Consider the following 22,504-nt stretch of genomic DNA (forward strand, 5'->3'; position numbering starts at 1 on the left):
TTAGTCACGCTGGAGGTAATTATTACATGTACCAGTGTTAGCACAAGTCTGTTGCGGTACTCTTAATCTGAACACAGCCACATCCCCAGTTACAAGAGGGTGTGATCAGTTGTGCAACTACTGCAGTTGTTTTTCTTGAACTTGGTTGTTCCCATTGCCAACCTTCCAATGACATGGGAAAAAAAATGTGGTGGCCGCAGTAATATTAAACTTTGATTTCAAGTAGGAGGCCGCAAAATATCACCTGGTTGGCCACAAATAGACCCCGGGCCACAGATTTGAGACCCATGTTTTTAAATGCATTGTATGTCTAGACTACACTCACCTAGAAACAAGTACACCTACTTAAAATGGGATATACCTATGCAAGATGGCTGCGTTCCACTCCACGTGCCATCATATTGGCAATACCTCCTGGTAGAACCCACCAGGATAAGAGGGGGAAAGCATGAAAAAGAGACTGAGGAAAGGTACGTAAAACCTCGGTCTTCCCTCCTCCCTTGGGCAGGCAAGCCTGGATCTCCACAGAACACAGCTGCAAAAACAAAGACAGAGTAACACACTAAAACATGTTGGGAGTGAATTGTCCCATAAGGGACACATGACAGAAGCTATTTATTGGCTGAAAGAAACACACGTAATGTATGTTTTTGCTACTTACGGAAGCACTGCGGTTTCTCGCCACTCCAATTGCCATTGCCTTGGCAAGTTAACACGGTGGGCAATGACAGCTGGTAACCTTGGTTACAGGAGTAGCTGATGCTGGAGCCCCAATTTAAGTCTGTACCAACAACTTGTCCATTCGGAATGACTGGCGGAGGACCGCAGACAATTGCTACAAGTGGGAGAAGCACATTCATATTTTCGAGTTGATGTTCTAAAGTTAAAAATCCAGTTGTATTTCATCAAATGTGGAATGTCCGAAAATAGAACCATAGTATCACATATTTGAGTGGACTCAAAGTGTGATCCGACCATACCTTTGCACAGAGGCTTGGTGCCATTCCAGGTGCGAGCCTTGGTGCAAATGAGGGTGGAGGCACGGTCAGCATCCATGGTGAAACCAGGATAACACTGGAAACTAACCGTATGGTTGTAGATAAAATCATTCCCCAACCTCAAGCCATTAGCTGGCACTCCAGGGTCACCACAGTTGATTACTGCATTGGGAGGACAATAAAAAATCGAAATAAATAAAAAATGAACTCTGCAGTTTCATAGTTGAGTGCTGCCGTAACCGTTTGTGTTAGTTATCTACGTATTCTGATACAACAACAATTGGTATTATTCAAAGAACTGTTTGCAGTCATGATCATATTGCTGATTTACTGATGCCATTTAGAACAGGGGACATTGTAATTCTTATAATTGTAAAAATGTAGGCTATTTCTATTTAATGAAGTCCAAATTAGATCTGTGCTAGATGGCAAAAAACATTTTTGCCATCTAGCACAATAAAAATTAGAATTTAAGTACATATCACTGTTTTCATAAAAATGTATGTGAAGTACAGGTGCCAAAATTAGCGTGTTAATTTTGAGTTAATTTAAAGTTCCTTTAACGCTACTAATGTTTTGAACGCGCCATTACTTGGAAAGCCTACTGGGGGAATTCCAGTCGCAACGCAGAAAAAATTAGCAGTCATAAATTTAATAATGATTCATATATTTGTGGAGAGTGGGGTCCAGTCGTAGTTTACAATATAAAAATGTGCAGAATTTCACAAGTTACTTCATGTAAAAGATTAGATAGGTCTTAATAAACGCAATTATACCATCTAGTGGCAGTAAAACGACCTCAACACAATTTTAAATCGCACTCGTTTTTTTTTTTTTTTAACCGTACAGTACATCTTTTTAATTTTAACTCAATTTTATGAATTATTATGAAATTAGTAAATTACTGTATCAAACACTAAAAAATTCAGCCATATTTGTATTAAACATATTTTCCACTTTTATGTTAATAACAGTATAAAAACTTTTTTTAAAAAAACTATATTTTATTCTACATTTTATTTTATTGTACATTTTATTACACATTTACAACAGATAAAAAATGTCCGGTTAATCTTGAGTTAACTATATAGGACATGCGATTAATTATGATTAAAAAAATAAAATAAAATCACCTGACACCCATAATGTAATGTAAAATACCGGGAAATGTATCGTCTACAGGACTGTCTCAGAAAATTAGAATATTGTGGTAAAGTCCATTATTTTCTGTAATGCAATTAAATAAGCAAAATGCAATACATTCTGGATTCATTACTAATCAACTGAAATATTGCAAGCCTTTTATTGTTTTAATATTGCTGATGATGGCATTTTCAGCCAAATATCTTATCTCAAAATATTAGAATATTTCCTCAGACCAAGTAAAAAAAAAAAATGCCATAATCAGCAATATTAAAACAATAAAAGGCTTGCAATATTTCAGTTGATTTGTAATGATGCCAGAATGTATGGCATTTTTGCTTATTTAATTGCATTACAGAAAATAATGGACTTTACCACAATATTCAAATTTTCTGAGACAGTTTTGTAAGTCCATGTATTAGGATACATGTATCAGGACGAGTATCATATTGTGACCCCTGTATCGTGAGGTTGTTGGCAATACTAGGCCATAACTATACACACAGAAGCACAACATATAGATTTACTCCTAGTTAATTACCAGAGCATTCAGGCATGTTGCCGGTCCAGGTGCCATTTATCGTACAGTGTCGGGTGAGCAAACCAGTAGAGTAGTAGCCATCCCTGCAGGCGTAAGTAATGGATCTGGAAAAAGTCAGGCCATCGTGGATCAGGATCTGGGCATTTCGAGGGGTACCGGGGTTTCCACAGGATATGACTAAGATCAGAAAAGAAGGGAGAGACAAATCCATATCCAAAATGATTAGAAAGCTAATCCATGAATGTGACTAGTTAGTAGACTTTATGAAATGTGTGTCTTGAACTTTGACTATCAGACACAAGCAGAGGTTCTTTACATCGCAGTCACCAGCTTGCATCAGAGTCTCAAGGCCCCCGAGGGGGATAGGTCCTCCGTAATGACCAGATGTGGTCCGGTCTTTGAAGCTGGTGCCAGCTAAGAACAGGTGGGTGACGCCGGCTCATAGGTACACACCAAAAAAGGGAACGAGCCAAAGGGAGGCAGGGCAGGGAGGTGGTGGCATAAGGAGAGACGTGTTTGTTGTTTAAACAAAACGCCTGGGAGTGCGGTTAGCTGGAACTAGTGAATGTAAGAAATGAAACAAATAGAGCTGAAGTAGAGTATTTACTGTAGTGACATTTGTGTATATAATGCATGATGGATTTTTTTTTTTATATATATAGTTCAGCAATGTTTAATCAGTCATTTAGTCTTTAAAAAAAACATGACAACGACAGCTGCAAGAAGCTATAAATTACATTAAATTACATTACAAAATAAAATCAAAATGGCGTACTTCCTGTTAGGTTTGAGCTAAGATAGCAGTGAATTGCTTCATATCATGACAGGCCTGTTTTCTAAACATGGGTTCAACATTTTCGTGATAATAAAATATCAGCAATGTAATCCAGTTCAAAGAGGAAATAGGACTTTTACTTTGCATAAGCAATTGCATAAGGAATTCGGTGAATTTAATTTTTAACTTCAATAACCCCACATCAACTCACAAGTGTCTCTGTCAGATATTGTGCTCATTAACTCATTTGCTCCCAATAACGTGTAAATACGTTTTTTTAATGTTCTAAGTGTCCCAAAGGCGTATTTATACGTTTTTTTGTTTTTTTTTTATGATAGAGCATACAGAAGGCTTTGATGCAGCCTCTCAACTGCAAAGAACGGTTGCAGAAATGGTAGTTATTACACAAACGACCAGCAGGTGGCAGCAGAGCAAAGGAGATCAACCAGGGCCATGTAGAAAAAAAGCTCAATTACTTACAATTTTAAATAGATTTGTGAAAACTGATGAAACTTAGCTCTCTTATAATGCTAATTGCTGCAAAACGGAAACAGATAAAACATACTTTTTTTTCCTGATGAAAGAAGAGACTTTAATCTTTCTTTTGACAGGTTCCATGCTTTTATAGCAATAGAACACAATATTCTGTGGGCCTTGCAAAATCAGTCAAAATCCAGTAAAACAGCCGGGAGCGAACGGGACTGCTTCTGTGAAAATGGCCGGGAGTGAATGAGTTAATAACTGTTTCTCCATATACTTATAACACATTCATTTAATTTTACACCACTTGTCAATATCTGCAGTGTGGTGAATGCAATTCAAGCTGTCGTATTTTATTATTTATTTTTCCCCCCTGTCAGTGTCCTCCAGCTCTTCATTTCGAATCCCGAGGCATTTCCTGGCCGGTTGGGCTGTGTAATCCCTCTATCGTCTTTTTGGGTCTGCCCCTGGGTCTCAAGTCAGATGTGTCCAGAATATCTTTGCGGTGCATGCAGTAATGCATCCTGAGCAGATTGCTTATCGACCTCCAGTGTCTACTTTGGGTGCAAAAGAGAAGTTGTTTTGCTCTATGCTCACAGATGCCCTTTTTTCAGTGATATTAGAATTATAATTTAACTTTTAGGTCATTGATCATAGTTAAAATATCCTCTCATTTCGAAGCTTCATTTCTAACATTCAAATTCAGTTTTGGCTCGATCCAAAATCTGCTGTAAGAGTTTATATTTTTTGTTATGTAAAAGTATACCTGATTTTGACTATATTTTATTTATATCCAACAACAACAGTGTATATTTTTTTTAGTGAAGGCAATTGAGCATCTGTATTTCATACCATGGCACTCAGGTTGGGTACCGAGCCAGGTCCCATTGGCCAGGCACGTTCGCTCTGGAGAACCTTTCAGCATGTAACCGGGCTCGCAGCTGAAGCGCACGGCACTGCCCACTCTGAATTCATCCCCCAACCGGATGCCGTGCACAGGAACACCTGGATCCCCGCAAAGACCTGCCGATTCACCTTGGAAGTGGAAAACACATGATTACAAAAAATAAAAATAAAATGAATGTAAAGCAAAGAAACCACTTTCAGGTTTCACTACTTGAACCTTTGCAGGATCGTATGCTATGATGGATATTTTCCGATTAGAGAATAACATAATGCAGGAGCTGGATCAGAGCCACAAGACGTCCTTCTACATGATCCATCAAACAAAAAGTGTACTTCTCTGCCTCCATTAGCCATGCTTTCGATATAAAGTCTGTTTCATTACAGTCATTTGTTGAACATGCAGGAAACCACCTTGTATCCCGTTGATATATTCTACCTTTAAAACGACTATCGATTCAGTAATGGCGCTCATTGCGCCTACATTTTGATTTCACAGTGCTCGGATTTGCACCATTTGAATGGTGCTACTAACATTTCATGAATCTTATTACTACTGTAGTATTTATTGCCTGTTTAGGGAATATGAGAAACCACGAGGTTGTTCCTAAGTGTTATTAAATGTGACGTAAAAGTGACAGGATGCAAAATAAATGCCACTATGCATCTGTCATGCACATGTGTTGTAATGTACTTTATGGTTATAGATATGTTGCCGTGTTGACATTTGAACGGAATAGCCACATGTTCTTCCACATGTAACTTTACAAGTAAATGATATAAAGGAAAGTAGGAGTGCAGGAGCCAGCATCTTTATTGAGCTTCATAAACAAGCTAGGATGTAAGCATCCTGGCTCCACTGTCTAATATGAGTGGAATAAAGCGTTTTATGGAGGACGCTCGTTCTTGTCCTTGAGGCCTATGAAGCAGAAAGGCAGCCGCTGTTTTTGTCCACCTACTTGCTCATTACTTACTGGCATCTTTACCCCAAAATTCCATATCAGTAATTCTAAGTTTGGACACTTGTGGTTCCAAAGTCGGTCAAGCTGGGAATACTGCGTACCGGAGCAATGTGGTGGCGAGCCACTCCACTGCGCGTCCAGCTGGCACATGCGCGTGGTGTTGCCAATGATGGTACGCTGGCCGATGCAGCTGTAGCGGATGACCGAGCCCACGGTCCGACGGTCGCCTGAGATCTGGGCGTAGGGGGGTATGCTGGGGCGGTCACACAAAACCACTGTGGAAAAAGTGAAAAAAAAAAAAAAACCGGTTAACAAAAACGAAAGAAAATGAAGATTAGAGCGTAGAATAAAGAAAAAATGCCACATAAATTTCACTCCCCACCAAGGGTACTCACAAAGGCACTTCGGTAGGGAGCGGTCCCAGGTACCGTCACCTTGACAGGCGATGGAGCTTGTTCCTAGCAGGTAGTAGCCTGGACTGCAGCGGTATGACACAGTGGTCTGGAAGCTGTAGCGATGTGGCCCAATGGGTAAGACTTGACGAACGCTGTTCTCTACATGACCCGGTTCTGTACAGTTCACAGCTAGGGGAGAATGAGCACATAGGAGGAGACAAGGGAGGCAGACAGAAAATAGCGTGAAAACAGTGTGGAGAAATCATTGTATTCAAATTAAGCTCGCTTAGCGAGTGGCAACGTAAGATGGTCGTCACACATGCAAGTACTTCCTGTACTGTAGACGACGATTCCTTGTGAATAGAGCATGTGCAGAACACAAACAAATGTTCCGTTTAATGGAAATACAGAGACACATTGAGTATATGACCAAGTAGTGGGTTAGAAAAGGTGTAACTCAGGAGTCATATTAGGTTTTAAAAACTCTAATAAGAGCGACAATACTGCCAATATTCAGGTTTTGAAAGGGTTATTGGATGCATGGAATCACTACATTTATATGTCAATATTCCAGTTTCTGAAAGATTCGGAATTAGGGGTGTTAAAAAAAAACAAAAAAAAATCGATTCGGCAATATATCGCGATACTACATCGCGCAATTCTCGAATCGATTCAATAGGCGGCTGAATCGATTTTTAAACTCCCATTTTTGATGGAACTATATTCAACAAAACGTCTTAATATTTTATTTTAATGCTGTTCAAACATGAAACAGATAACAACCTCTTCAGATAAATAAACAATACATTTTCATACAAATCTTACACTCTACAAGTTTACTAATTAGTATTTTCTAAATTTGAATGAAAAAAATCGCAACAATCGACTTGTGAATTTGTATCGGGATGAATCGGTATCGAATCGAATCGTGACCTGTGAATCGTGATACGAATCGAATCGTCAGGTACGAGGCAATTCACACCCCTATTCGGAATAACCCGTTTGCAAGCGTGAATAGACGGAGTATATAACTCCGTACATGGTAATGTGATTGACCCCCATCTAAACCGTGCCACACGGACATCATATTGACGCAATTATACATTTCCGTTTCTCATTTTCTACCGTCGATAAAAGACATTTTCATCAACTGTTCACCATTTTTGTTTATCTGGTGGTAGTGCATGTGATTTAGACGTGCATACAAGTACGTTTCATACTCAAAAGACCAAAATTCCTTTCAATTAGAGCATGTACAAAACACAAAACAATGCGGCATTCAATCAAGGTATTCCGACTGCGGTTTACATGACAAAGCATTCGGGTTAGAACAGGGATTACCCAGGGGTCTTATTCAGGTCATATTTCTATTTTTGTGTGTTTACACGGCCTTTTAAAACCCAAATATTTGAAAGGCTTATTCATCGTCAACCACCATTGGTCGTATTCTGCATTAATGGCAGAACCTCCAGCCTCATTTTCCATTTTCACTAGTCCAGCAGCATTCAACCAAGAATCTACCTCTCCAAGCCAATCCCAATGACTTAGCCAGAAAGACTCTGCGAATAAACATTTGCCTCATTAGAGTCAGGCTGCTGCTGCCCGTCGAAGTGCAAAGACGATGGATGGAAAACAGAGCAAGAGGAAGCGGCACCGTAATAGTTAACCTTCAGATGGAGAAGGAGATGGATGAAGACGCTGATCTTGTCAAATATATTAAAATTGACTGGATGTCAGGCTATTACTTGTGCCTGTACTGATCCATCTCGAGTGTCTCCGACAAGCAGGATTTCATATTGTTTCAACAGTGTCAACAGTTCAGTGACTAACATTTAACGTTTAGTTTAAAATGCAAATTTTGATTAAATACACAATGATGCCAAACCTCGAAACGGCTTTCTAAAAGAGTGTGTACAAGCTCCAGAGGAGCCATTATGCCCCACTATGCCCTATTTATTTTCCAGGTTTTGAATTGAGCTCATTGTATGCTAATAACCTTGCTCATTTTCACACTCCCAACATCGAAGCACAGTTGAAACACACTGGAAAAAAAAAAAATCCCTTGCAGACTGTGGACCTGTAGTGCATTCTTTATAATACACCACAAACATCACAATAACTTATGCTTGAATCACCAGTGCTTTTTTAAAAAGAAATCTTGCCCACCTCTATTTAATGAACGGTATCTAAATAGGAGTAGCCCAAAGGCAGGTGATGTTGTGGCTCTGTTGTCATGCCTCTAATTGCTTGTGATTAGCAAAAGCTCAGTGCGTTATGGATGAGCCCGCAGATTTCTTATGGCCAGCGGAAATCATTATCTTTTCTCTAACTGACTCAAACTCCACCTCGAGCAGAAGAAAAAGCTCAGGGTTCACGATATAAGCCGAGGAGGAATAAATCATCACTGCACTTTTCCTTTTCAATTTCAGAACAAGTGTTTGGTAGAGAGCGTACCTACAAAATATGCCTGCAATGTTGTAATTAAATCTAATTTACAGAGGGTCCTTTAATCTACTTATAGCCACACAGACAATGAGGAGACGGGGCAGCAACTCGGTCGGTACCTGCACATCTACAATGCCACACACCTCAAACACTAATTGAATTGCTTTCTCTTATAGCATATAGATACACCGGTGGTTCTTAATTTGCAGTGGTCTTGTTCCATTGAACCCCAGGGGGTCGCCGAGTCAGTCTCAGGGGTTCGGTGGTGGTCAAGACACACACGTGACTCCATTAATTCATGATGATATGCCAACTTGGCCATCATTGGCTGCAGATGATCACGCTCCATTTTTTGGCTGTGTTGCAGGGTTTTTTGGTGCACTCAGTACTCCACTTGTAGCTGTTGTGGCCTTCATACTAACTATGGTAAGCAAAAAAAAAAAAAAAAAAAAAGTGTGTAATATGAATTCAAATGTATAGCGGACAGTACGGTGTTCCACAGGGTTTAATTCTGGGGCCTCTGCTGTTTTCATTGTTTCTGTTGGGTTCCCTCTTAAGAACGCAGTCATGGTTATTTTAAAGTGTTAATTTTGTTCACCATTAAACACTATAGATATGTCTTGAATTTGAAAAATGACATTTTCTAAAATTGAGTAAAAAAAATCCTAACAATTGATTTACGTATCGGGATTAATTGGTATCGAATCGAATCGTGACCTATGAATCGTGATACGAATCGAATCGTCAGGCACTAGGCAATTCACACCCCTACAGATTTGTATGGATCACAGTCATGCAACATTTGAAAGGTACTTGAAAGGCACTTGTTACTCACTTTTACACCGAGGGAGGGGATTACTCCACTGCCCGTTGGCCTGGCAGGTTGACCTAACTGCTCCCTGAAGAACATATCCGGTATTGCAGACAAAGCGGACACCATCGTTTAAGCTAAACTGGGTTCCCTGCGTCATACCAAAGGTGGGGTTACCGGGATGCCCACATGTGATAGCTGGAAAAGGAAAAACTGATGTTAGTTAAGTCAATTAGTATCTACCAAAGGTGACACCGCTCGTTGTCAGTTAACATATTTTGCTTCAATCGGTTACAATCCTTTCAAAATGCTGGCACTTACAAACACAGACTGGTGTTTGTCCTGACCAGCGATGATCCTGTTCACAGATCCGCACAGACACCCCGATGAGACGAAATCCTGGGTTACACTGGTACACAACACTCCCTCTGTAATTGTAGTTCTCCCCATTGATTTGGCCATTCACAATCGGCTCAGGGCTGCCACAGTGGCCAGCTATTGAAAAAACACATTTGCATGGCATGAAGGCCCATGTCCATAGCTTTTTTTTTTTTTTTTTTTTTTTTTAAAGAAATTAGCTTCGCACAGCAGCGCTTTGTCAGTGGACTCACCCAGACACTGGACTTGTGTTCCGCTCCAAAGTCCGTTGGACATGCACTCTCGAACACGGGAGCCCACTAAAGTGTAACCTGTGTTGCAGGAAAAAATTGCAGTGGCTCCATACACGGTCAGTGTTCCTATCTTGTTACCATTTGGTGGAGTCCCAAGGTCGCCACAGGAAATAACTGAAAGCAGAAGCACATTTATCGTTTTCGAGTTGAAAGCTAAGCATCCTTTGAAAGTGCGAATGAGAATCCTGGCAGCAGCTTAACACTTACTATCGCAGACAGGCCGTGGATCTGGGTAGTTCCAAGTACTATTAGCTTGACACTGAATGACCCTTTGACCCCTGTAGTAATACCCCGGATCACATATCAGCATCATGATAGCGTCGTATTGGTTCTGGGTTCCATAGATTAATCTCCATCGGCCATGTACCACCGCAGAGTGGCCGATATCAGGACAGCTCACCGCTGTGCGATCAAATACGATCATCAACAGCATTCACAATTTAAAATGTTAGCACACCACTCCAACAAACTTTAGTGCTATACTTACGGACGCATCTGGGAGGGGCCTCAATGGGACTCCACCTTCCGGATTCCTGACAGACCATTGTGGTGGTGACAGGCCCTGTGAGTCGGAATCCAGGATTGCACCGGTATGTCGCCCTGGCTCCTAAAGAGAAGTCCTGGCCCACAATGCTACCATTGACAGGAAGCACTGGCATTCCACAGGACGTAACTGGCATGAAAGGAGGGAGTAGGTGATCGATTGTGGAGTGTACAAGCTATTAACTATAAATTAACATATTTTGCCCAAGTAGAATGAGTTACAGGTATTTTTTTTTTTTTTTTTTTTTTTAAATTGAAAGTGTCACTTTCAAAGCTCGCAAGGTGCACCACACTTGCATACAACAATGGCAGATGTTTTGCAACAAAATGAGATTCAACTCAACAAATCCAAAAAGCCATATGACCACCAACATCTTTATCCGTGACCATCGTTCTGTGTAATTTCCAAATCGACTTTATCAGCTAGTTGACTTCATCCCTACCCTGGCAGAGTGGCACTGGTGCATTCCACTGATGGACCCCCTGGGCGGTGCGGGTGCAGGTGGCGCTGCTCTGGCCAATGAGTCGGAAGCCTTGGTCACAGCTGAAACGCAGAGTGCTTCCCAGCTTGGTGCCTGTCAGACTGTGCACTGTGCCATTTACGGGGTTGTTGGGCGGGCTGCAGTAGGCCGCTACGAAGGATTTAAAAAAAAAAAAATGTAATACATAAAATCAAGCAAGGGAAAACATAATACTTTTCGATACAATTTGTATACTGATACGGATAAGCATATAATCCCAGTAACAATGTGAAACGATGTTAGTGGCTGCTGAGGGGGGTGATGGATTAATGTGCTTTCCATCGCAAAGAGCCCATGATTTCTTTGGCATCTGTTATCTCTGGATGGTGGATATAGATGGATGTGAAATTGGGAGAATTGATTTGGATTTTGGCAAGACATGCAGACACGGATTAAAACAACGGACATAAAATAATTGAAGCACAGTTCTGTATCTGCTTTTGTTTGTGTGCCTTATTGGTGGCTGCAATAATCGGACATCATTCAAAATGATTCCAGCAACAAGTCAGAAAGAATAAAAGCCTAATCAGGAAATAATATCTTACTTGTTTAACCCATTCACTCCCAGCCATTTTCACAGAAGCAATCCCGTTCGCTCCCGGCTGTTTTACTGGATTTTGACTGATTTTGCAAGGCCCACAGAATATTGTGTTCTATTGCTATAAAAGCATGGAACCTATCAAAAGAAAGATTAAAGTCTCTTCTTTCATCAGGAAAAAAAGGTATGTTTCTATCTGTTTCCGTTTTGCAGCAATTAGCATCAAAAAAGAGCTAAGTTTAATCAGTTTTCACAAATCTATTTAAAATTCAAAGTAATTGGGCTTTTTTTCTACATGGCCCTGGTTGATCTCCTTTGCTCTGCTGCCACCTGCTGGCCGTTTGTGTAATAACTACCATTTCTGCAACCGTTCTTTGCAGTTGAAAGGCTGCATCAAAGTCTTCTGTATGCTCTGGCATAAAAAAAAAAAAACGTATAAATACGTCTTTGGGACACTTAGAACATTACAAAAACGTATTTATACGTTATTGGGAGTAAATGAGTTAAAAGGAAAAAAAAAAGCTCTTTCCATTATGATTCATCACTATAACTTCGATGATAATCTTCGATAATCCGATGTTTACCACAAGTAATATTAAAGACATAGACAGGCTAACTGCACGTTACGACAAGCCTTCTCCCGTCATTCACCTTGAGTGACATCTTGGGAGCTTATTTAAATTCTTCACTTCAATCAGTGTCAATCTCATTTGCCTGCCTTTCTGTTATCCTTACTCCTTCCTCTCTCCCTTTTGCCTCCGAGAACATGTCTTGTCTCATTTCAATCAGCCCAGCAGCTCAAAGGACTCAGATCAACACGGGCAGGTGAGAGGAGAGGAATGGGTAATAGGGAGGTGGGAGCCAGAAAAGGAGGCATATGAAGCACAAAAGAGATAAGAGGCGAGATAGTCAGAGGCGCATTATGAGGTGCGGGTGGCACACAATGAAAGGTGGCGCCTTAAGAATGGAGGCCATGATGGGAAAGTGCTCAAGGAGATGTTTGCCTGTTGTTAATGCAACAACTGATGGATGGCAAGAGAACACAAGGCGTGGACGCCAAATCTGTTGGCGCCATCTGCTTCTCCCTCAACACCACGGTACTTTCATGTTGACCATTGCAAATTGCAGCTTCTTGGCAATCAATCTATCCATCTGTCATGTAACCTGCTATGGCAAACTCAATCATCGGTGAGGAGAAATTCAAAGACGAAAAAAACTGGAGGAATCACAGCACCAGGACCCGGTCGGGGAGCCAGAGAGCTCACCGAGCACTGGAAAAAATGATTAGTCAATCTGGCAGAGTAGTGTTGATCAAGAGCTCGGGGAGTCTTTTAAATATTTAAATAGTCATTATTCATTACCAGTTATTCAGGTGTCATATAGTAGAAGAAGAAGAAATGATTCCTAGGCATGTGCTGCGGATGTTCTCCACCCCCGTTAGGTTGCCATGGAGATATACTCTATCATATCTCCAACTGCTGTGACATACTTAGATTCATTGAATGAAATATAGCAACTGTAACAAATCAAAATATTGCTTCATGTCCCGTGAGAACCACATGGATACAAGTTTGCTTTATTAAAAATGTATGCTTCACTTTCCAAAAGCCGCTTCTTACCTGAGTAGCGTATCCGAAAACCTTTGTGGCTGGTAGTGTGGTCAAAAGACCAGTGCAGGTAGACTTTGTTACTGGAGCTGGTGATGCTGAGCGGGTTGGAGTAATTACCACTGAGGGTGATTAGAAGAGGACTCTGCCTTGAAGGACCTGAATTAAGAAACAAACACGTCAAAACAGAGCTTAAAGCCACTGAATGTTGAAAATTGAATTTTAAATCGCTACTGGCACCTGTGGCCATAAAAATTAAACTGCATTTTCCCTTCTTCACATAATGCACACATGACATCACATCCGCAGACATAGGGTGGGGAATTTGAACCCGAATTCTTTCTGAAAATTATTGCCCAGAGGCTTGAAGGAGTTCCCATTATTATCAGCTAAGGTGTTAATCTACTAGCGGTGTTAAAAAAAAATCGATTCGGCAATATATCGCGATATTACATCGCGCAATTCTTGAATCGATTCAATAGGGGGCCAAATCGATTTTTAAACATCCATTTTTGATAGAAAAATCTTCACCAAAACATCTTAGGGTCCACACCTTAAACATGAAATAATGTTATATTCATGGAACATTAAGCCTTAATATTTTATTTCAATGCTGTTCAAACATGAAACAGATTATTACCTGTATAAGAATTAAGTTTCAGATAAATAAATAATACATTTTCATACAAATCTTACACTGTACAAGTTTATTGATTAGGATTTTCTAAATTTGAATACAAAAAAAATCGCAACAATCGACTTTAAATTTGTATCGGGATTAATCGAATCGAATCGTGACCTATGAATCGTGATACGAATCAAATTGTCAGGTACTAGGCAATTCACACCCCTATAATCTACTAAAAATGCTTCCATCATAAATGGTCAAATAAAAAGGCTATTGTGAAGATATTTTGGGACAAATTGTTACGAAGTGCAGCTTTAAAGCACAGACATTTTTTTTTGTTTTTTTGGAGACTTCCATTGTAAATAATTTATTATTATTATTATTATTATTATTATCATCATCATCATTATTATTATTAATATTACTATTTATTTATTTATTTATTTCGTTAGTTATTATTTTTTAGTTATCATTTATTTATTTTTTATTATATCAGAGAGTCACATGGTCACATGGGCTAGGCAGAGGTGTCCTCCTGTGTGGGTGTGGCTCTGGAAGTATCAAGAACCATTTTGGACAGACTTGACCGACCACATTCAGCAGAAAAAGGCTTCAATCTTTCTGGCATCCAGTAAATAGTTGACTGAAAATATGCGGTCTTCTGGTTGTTACTATGAGTATAATATTGCAAAGATTAAATCGAAAAGGAGTGAGTGAAAATTACTTGGAATTACTTGGAATACACGTCGTACCCTATTCGACTACATTTCCATGAGAACAGTCTCCACAGTTTGCCGAGTTGTGTCTGTAAGGGAGTCTGCTTTTAGTTTCACTTATAATAAAATCTAAATTTACTCTGCACCTAATTGAAGAGGCAAAAAAATTGAAAGTATGTTCAGTAATTGGTTTGGCAGCCCCAAGGTTAGCGAGTGTCTGCTCATTTTTGCTTTGCAAAAAAAATAAATAAATAAAATAAAAACTGCACTAATCAGCAAGTCTTGCGTATACGACCACCATTTACTGTGAGGAGCCTGCCAGGCTTGCTGACTGCCCCTGTGATTACATGCAAATGCACAAAGCAGATGAGGAGGAAACACCATTTGTGCTTCTTTGGTTCATTTTAAGCTTTAATTGCGCATGGCGCTAATTGCTCTTGGTAAACATTGAAAGGACATATGTTGATTGAAAAAGGAAACACAACGTCTCACCATCAAAGATTTCCAGTTCATCAAATTGACGGCTGGTCTGGAAATGCTCTATCGTAAACGTGATATTGTATCCGGGCTCCACTTTGACGACCCAGGAGCACGACTCAAAATGAGGGAAGCCGGTGCCCGGTGACTGGCTCATGATGACGCCTGTGGATGCTGTCAATACCTCATTCATGGGACATGTCACTGATGAGTCAAAACAAGAGAAGAAAATATGAATTAGCAGCAGAATTACCCGTTGCTAATTTATTGAACATTGACGATCTGAATGGATGTTGTTTATTCACAGAATTGATCCTGAAGTACGAAATCGGGCGGGCCAGAATATTGTTGAAGGGCAAATCAGTGTTCCTTCAAGTGCTATTGTAATTCGATAATTATTACAAACACTACACTGTCTGCTAGGTGAGTCCAGAATTCCCAATTATCCTCTCTTATTAATGGATAGCCTTGAGCAAAAATCAGATTTCTTCTATTTGTCCAACTTTAATGTCTTACAGATGCCAACTCAGGCCTGCCTGGAAGCCATATTTGTTCAATGTCAAAGTCAGTGATTCCTAACCTTTATTGAGCAAAGCACACATTTTCAAGTTCCAAAAATTTCATGGCAAATCACCAAACAAAAATGTCAATTGTGGTTTACATTTTCTGCCATAAAATAGAACATCACATATCTGTTCTGTCTGTCTCCCTAAGTCACTAGCATAGACATTATTTGTAATAAATGCATAATTTTTTGACCAATGGAGTGAAATTTGATAAAATCCTGCAGTACACCTTAAAAGCTGGGGTCACACATTCTGACAGCTGAATAACTGACAGCTGAAATCCTGTTCAGTAACATTGCCAAAACTTAGCTTTTTAATTGGGTTTTGTTGCCACTATAGAAACAAAGCCCTGCTTTAACTCTTTTCCTTTAAAAGCTGTGGTGACACATACTGACAGCTGAATTTTTCAAAATAATTTTGTAAGAACTGCTGAAAATGGTGACTCTGGTTGAGGGTAAAAACCTTTCTTTGAAAAAATGACTGGTTAGGAATCAGAGGTGTCTACATTGTTCAGTGGGTTGCACCCCTGACTTTGACCTTCTCATACCTGAAGTTTTTAACTTCATTTTGTAACCACTGTTAAAAAATCGGGACCTGGTATGGAAGCCAAAACCTCCATTCAAAACCCATTTGAACCTTTTCTCTTTTAAAACAAGGTCACACATTCTGATAGCTGAATTTTTAACTCAATTTTGCAACAACTGTTAAAAATCGGGACCCTGCGTGGAAGCCAAATCCTACTTTGAAACACTTCGTGCTTCAAAGGCCTTGGAGATTTTGACAGCTGAAATTGTTGATTTTGTAACAACTGTTAACTCATTCACTGCCAGCCCAGTAAAAATGGATCTTTGACGTGTATAGCCGTCAATGGCACTGAATGAGTTAAAAATGGTGGCCCTACTTTCACTGGTCTAAGTTGGGCCATGTCACGTCAATTTGCTCATGTGCATGTGGACCCGCCACTTCTCACGTGTTTGTAGCATGTTTACCCTTGTGTTTGCCTTCAAATATACACAAGGATTAAAAAGGCAATGGGGCAAAAAAAAAAAAAAATGGCCAACTGCCTCGGTTAAAATGTGTTTACAAATTATTAAAAATGTTGGCTGTTATCATTCTTGGCGTGCAAACTAAGTGGGATTTATTGCATGAGGAAATCTTACAATGTCAAGTGTGTCGTTCACTGAATTGCAAATGACTTCTAGTGTAATGGCGGTTTACGTTGCATACTCAATAGCTGAAAATCTCAAACCAGAGAAACACCGGGAGATTATCATAAATTATGCAAATTGTTAATATAGGTATGTTCGAAGCGTGCATCCAGCGATATGTATAAAACATGATGGAAAGCCATGTGTACAAAATGCAGATGCATTTCCTTCACATCCTCTGTGTTTGCCTGCCTGACTCAAAAGCTCCCAGGGGAGAGGAAAATGAAGAAAGGTCTTTGGAGCACATTTACCGACTTGAATCAGGATCTCGCAATGCAATCCAAGCGAGGACATCTTATCTTTTTTGTTGATGCTTCCATGTCACACTGAAGAATATCATTGAATCAGTTGGCAACATAGAAGTATTTATTGTGGGAATGCTGAAGCATTCATATGTTATTGTGATTTTTATTCTCCACACTTTTTTGCCATGTAACAACTCCCACATAATACTTCCGATTTGCACTGTTCAAATTTCAACTTGCTTCAAAAATTCACGCCTCCCCGGGAATATATCATCTGATTCCACATTACTTACAGTATCCGCACAATTTAACGTTAAATATTAACTTTTCCCCATTCATTTTCAATGGGATAGACATTGAATTATTTCACTTTCCACACCCACTTCCATACATATAACTTATGCTTACTTCATAAGCATTCCACATGCATTCAAATCTTAGCATTCAGCTTGCAGCATTCCCACACAATTTCTCAAGAAATTGCACTTAGTCTAGTTATAAATACAGTTGTGTATAAAAATTGAATGTGAGATATTTTAATTTCTGATGAAGAATTCTAAGAGTGAAACAAAAATAAATAAATGAATACATCACTGGCAGATGTCATGATTGAATTCAGATGTTATATGTAAAATGCGTGACATTCATTAAGCGATCAATTGGGTTGCGGATAGGAGTACTCTCATCTGACCTTCCAAAATGTTTACAAAACTGCCTTCATCCTGCCATGGCTACTACTTAACCCTTAGGCAATATTGTGACAGGTTTTCGGCTTTTTGATGGTTCTGACCAAGTCATTTCAAAATAAGATATTGCCCAGGGTTAAACTGACACTTTGAAATGCAGCATTGCTGCATTTGACTGTAAGCAACCGGACACGAGGGGACAAATCCCATGGAAAGAAAGAAGCAAGATCAATGCTTATAGGCCTTCAAATTTAAAACTTCCTTCTAATAAGTCAAACAGTCGAGTCAACAGGGATATCGCAACGTGCACGACACCCCGAAGGAGCACATGGTCTGCGCAAAATCCATTCATATTCCTCTCACACGGCGACGGCTATTGCTAAAATTAAAGGATTCCCCTGTCTGCTCACTTCTGCAAGCAAGCAAACACTGCAGTTTGTATATTTATAGCTTCGCCATACGGATGCAGAATGAGCTCATGCATCCAGAAATCACAGATATATGAATCTTTTTACTGCTGCAGTACTCTTGTCGCTTTTCTGGAATTTAATTATCATATGCACAAAGGTGATAAGGAGCTGATTGAAGGGAATGGGCTACTACACACATATTAGCATGAATCAGGACCTAACAACTGCGAGGAGTCAGGGATGACAATGATGGCCTGAATAAGAGGCAGCTGTAATCCTTTCTCTAGGATTTAAAGAAAGAGGGCATAGTTGAAAAATAATAATATATGGAATAAAAAAAGGAGCGAGATAGGAAGGGAATGGTAAGGGGTAATAATGGAAGAAAGCTAACTGCAGCTGGAAACTGAATGTGAAGGAAACACTTGCTGCTATTGTATATGTCCACAAAACACATCTGCATTCCAGGAAGGTGGAAAGTCGGAATACAGTTCCGACCTCGAAGCGTTTGAGGCAAATGTAAACAACAAAGTTCATGTGTTTGTTGTTCTGGTTCAGGCAGTAATTCCAAATTACGTTGTGTTACGACAACCTATGTCAAATAAACTAAATTAAACTAAAGATAAATAAATGTATATGTTTTGCCATTCACGGTCTGTGTCATTGTTGAGGCGAGTGACATCAGATATAAGCTCAAAGGCGAGTTCTTGTGCATATTTCTTGGTATGAAGTCGGAATAGTCTGACCTCCCAATTTCCTTGAATGTGGCATTCAATAATGCTAATAATTGTATAATTTCAAGTTTACATTCAGCATGGTTTCTAATCTATCACTTTATTGTCTTCTCATTTAAGCTATCTTGCTTTGCTTCAGCGTTCACACAGCAACTGTTGAAAGTGAATGTCATAGATGTTGTGTCTCTTATTCTCCAGTTTCAAACCTTACATGTTTCTGTTTTCCTAGTATGATCAAAATCCATGTTTTCAATGTTGGTGACACTTGTTGAACGAGTTAAGCTGCGACCTTGTCAAGGTGGCCATCGTTGCCAGATTGGTAGCTCACTCGACGCAAATAATACTTTCTTTTCAAAAAGTTTAAGTCACAATTAGCAACTTAAGTCAACTCGAGTCTATTTCATCTCAATGCTCAAGTCTCCCGCCTCTGTTAATTACTGACTTCACTCACTTTGTGCTAATGCCACTGTTTGTTTGTGCAAGATGTTCACTCAAAGTCCCTGTGAGTCCAACACTATCCTGTGCCACCAAACACAGGCCACATTGAATAATGTACAAAGTGGTTGCTAAAATGGCATCAAAAGTGGATGGAAAAAGCCACTCATGTCTGGCGATGGTTCTCTGAACTGAATACAAAGCAGAGGAGTGAATTTGTCTCTCTGTGATTGTTGTATTTAAAGGGAGATCAAGCAGGACAAGAGTGCGCTGATAGACGTCAAAATACTGTGATTTAAACAGCCGCCGAAGAAGGTTGAGTGCGCAGGAGATTAACAGGTGCGTTACGCAAGAAGAGTCACAAAATGTGATGCCGGTGAGTCGGCAGGAACCGCGTGGGGGAGTGTGGGGGGGTTGGACTCAGAGGCAATGCAGAGGATGAGAGACGATGCTCATGAGGGGCAAACGGCACCGCAGAACAGGACGGAAGCTCTGGCACTGCTCTTGAGGAGACCACCGCAGTCGTCGTATCTACACGCAAGGCGGGCACTGTGTTGAGTAAAGATGTGTGTTCACGTGCAGGGGCAATTTGATGTGCGCGGAGGGTTGCGCTCATGAGAGCCAGAAGCGATGATTTGATAGGTGCAGCTGCAGCCGGCATGTCCCGTGCATTTCAATGAGCTGTGCATTCCAACCTCAGTCTATCCTTGTCCTCTCCTTGCTCACTTTGGCTCTAAACTCCTGTCCTATTCTCAATCATCCTTCGGCTCGGTAAAGCCACGCTTCCCTCACCATCCTGCTGCCAAACCTCGTATTTTGTACAAATCCCTTGAAAGGGTTAGGGTTAGGGCTCATTTTCAGGCAGTGGGCTGCCTGAAACAGCACCCCTTAGCTAACTCTGGCTAGGAAAGCTGTATGTATATGAAACTCGACTCACCCTGCCTACTCATAGTAGTATCATCATTGCAAATTGAAAAGCATGAAGTCCTGGGACCAACAAAACAAAATTTATGGCGGGGTGGGAGGGTTAGAAGGGTTCCAGTTAGTGGGTTGCCTGAAAAAGCACCCCCTCCCTAACTTTGGCTTGGTAAGCATTATGCACAGTACTCATACTCGTACTAGTAACATCATTGCACATTGAAAAGCATGAAGTCCTGGGACAGACAACAGAATTAGGGGGAGGGGGGGGGGGGTGGCGGGGGGGGACGGGGGGGGTTGGGCGGTGGGTCTGCATTTCCAGGCAGTGTGTTGCCTGAAAAAGAAACTCACTAGAAAATCCATGTGAGAAACAAAATGAGAAGGTGGCAAAGTAGAAAGCAGCAAGAGTATTAAAAAAAAAAATAATAAATGTAATACGTGTTTGTAATATTTTAAAGCAGAGTGAAAAAGAGAGACCTCTCTGTGCACCAGTTTCGTCCTACCCTGAGGAAACGTGTTGAGCACAACATTCGGCACGATAAGGGTGCAGCGTGTTGGTAACAGTGTAACTATTAGGTCCTTTGGGAAGATAATTCTCCGCTGCACGAAGACAGCGACGCGGCAGCCATTCTCAGTCTCGCGGGAACCGAGCATCATCCGCGGAGATGAAAGGTTCCACCAAAATGATATGAAGCTTTGGCACTATGACTGCAGGCTTGTGCAAAAAAAAAAAAAAAAAAAAACCCACGGGAGTCGTAAATTTGCCCCAGCTGGAAGTGCATGAATTAATTTGAAGAAAAATATATATGAGAACAACCACACGGTGATATGATAATCAGATCAGTTCATAAAATTGTGGTTGTTCTCAATAAACACCATTAAAAGTTTTGTAATTTGTGGTTTATATTGCAAAATTAGGATTCCTGTGAACTCAGATTTCAGCAGGTAAATAAACATGTTTCTAAAAGACAGCCACAATTGTAAATTTATGAGCCAGCATCTTTTAACATATCTCAAGAAAGGCAATAAAATCAGCATGTTACAAACTAAAATTCTGCATCTGACTCACTCACCATCACACGATGGCGGAGGCCCCTCAAACTCTAAGTGTGCCCCTAAGCGACAAGTGAGGATGTCGTTGCCGCTTAGCTGGTAGCCCGGGATACACCTGTAGCGCACAATGTCACCTGGACAGAAACAGGTAGAGGATGACTTGAGCCACACAGGATGTGAGTGTTTTTTGTAGTATTTTTCATCCTATAAATGCTCCGTCACATTTTTTTGTGGGGGGGTGGGGGTGGGGGCGGGGGCAATGACTTGACAAAAATTAAGACCAAGAACACTAGAGCTTGGACTGGCACCCAAAATCCCCATTTCCTAATCATGTCGATGGAAGCAAATGACTTCCTGTTGCTATGGAAATGTTTTTATTTTTAGTTTAAAATGGCTTACCTGAAATAGAATCCTGTGCATTGTGGCCAAAGGTAGAGTCCTGTTTGATTATTGTGCCTTTCAATACTGCAAATTGTAAATCCTTGCAGAAGATGCTGCATGCTCAAAAAGATAGTGGTAATACACCAAAAATATTTACCAATTACCAAACAAAAAGTAAGTAAGTGAGTAGTAGTAGTATTGGTTTAGCATACGGCATCTGCAACAAGGATTTACTATGTAGAGCATCAAAAGGTGCAATAACTGACTAGGATTCTTTCTACCTTTAGTTAACTCATTCACTGCCATTGACGGAAAAAGACGTCAAATGATGCATTTTTTTTGCTGGCCTGGCAATGAATGTGTTAAGGTAAGCCATATTAAACTAAAATGAAAAAGATTAGTAGTTAGATTGAAAAAGGTTTCAAATCGGATTCGCTGCCTTCAACACAATTAGGAAATCCGAGCTCAAATTTAAATACATACAAGTTGCACCTGAGTATTAATCATAGGACCAGCCAAACAATGAAAATAAATGACTTATAGTCCGAAAAATATGGCACCAGTAATCAATGTCATACTTTGAACTTTTACCTATTTTAAACTCTTTGCTTGCCATCAGGATTTCTGCATTGGGAATGATGGTCGGAGGCAGACAGAACTGCAGCCTATAAGCTTTATTGATGAGGAAGAATATGAGTTGTACAAAACATATCATGA

The 22,504-nt window shown here is 40.2% G+C and overlaps 1 protein-coding gene across 1 annotated transcript in view; it reads right to left on the reverse strand.

Moving 5' to 3' along the window:
- Positions 1-22,504, reverse strand: part of csmd2 (CUB and Sushi multiple domains 2) — a 175,266-nt gene that overhangs the window by 10,700 nt on the left and 142,062 nt on the right. Inside the window, exons 46-62 of the mRNA XM_077506435.1 lie at positions 22,379-22,459; positions 21,427-21,540; positions 15,170-15,358; positions 13,346-13,492; positions 11,111-11,299; positions 10,612-10,797; positions 10,332-10,526; positions 10,065-10,238; positions 9,775-9,948; positions 9,478-9,651; positions 6,198-6,386; positions 5,904-6,077; positions 4,790-4,972; positions 2,683-2,859; positions 981-1,160; positions 662-835; positions 362-535 (exon numbers count right to left, since the gene is read on the reverse strand). Of these exons, the coding sequence (XP_077362561.1) occupies positions 362-535; positions 662-835; positions 981-1,160; positions 2,683-2,859; positions 4,790-4,972; positions 5,904-6,077; positions 6,198-6,386; positions 9,478-9,651; positions 9,775-9,948; positions 10,065-10,238; positions 10,332-10,526; positions 10,612-10,797; positions 11,111-11,299; positions 13,346-13,492; positions 15,170-15,358; positions 21,427-21,540; positions 22,379-22,459 (2,874 nt within the window). The remainder of the gene's footprint in view (positions 1-361; positions 536-661; positions 836-980; positions 1,161-2,682; positions 2,860-4,789; positions 4,973-5,903; positions 6,078-6,197; positions 6,387-9,477; positions 9,652-9,774; positions 9,949-10,064; positions 10,239-10,331; positions 10,527-10,611; positions 10,798-11,110; positions 11,300-13,345; positions 13,493-15,169; positions 15,359-21,426; positions 21,541-22,378; positions 22,460-22,504) is intronic.

Source organism: Festucalex cinctus, chromosome 19, assembly GCF_051991245.1.
Source record: "Festucalex cinctus isolate MCC-2025b chromosome 19, RoL_Fcin_1.0, whole genome shotgun sequence".
Lineage (NCBI taxonomy): Eukaryota > Metazoa > Chordata > Actinopteri > Syngnathiformes > Syngnathidae > Festucalex > Festucalex cinctus.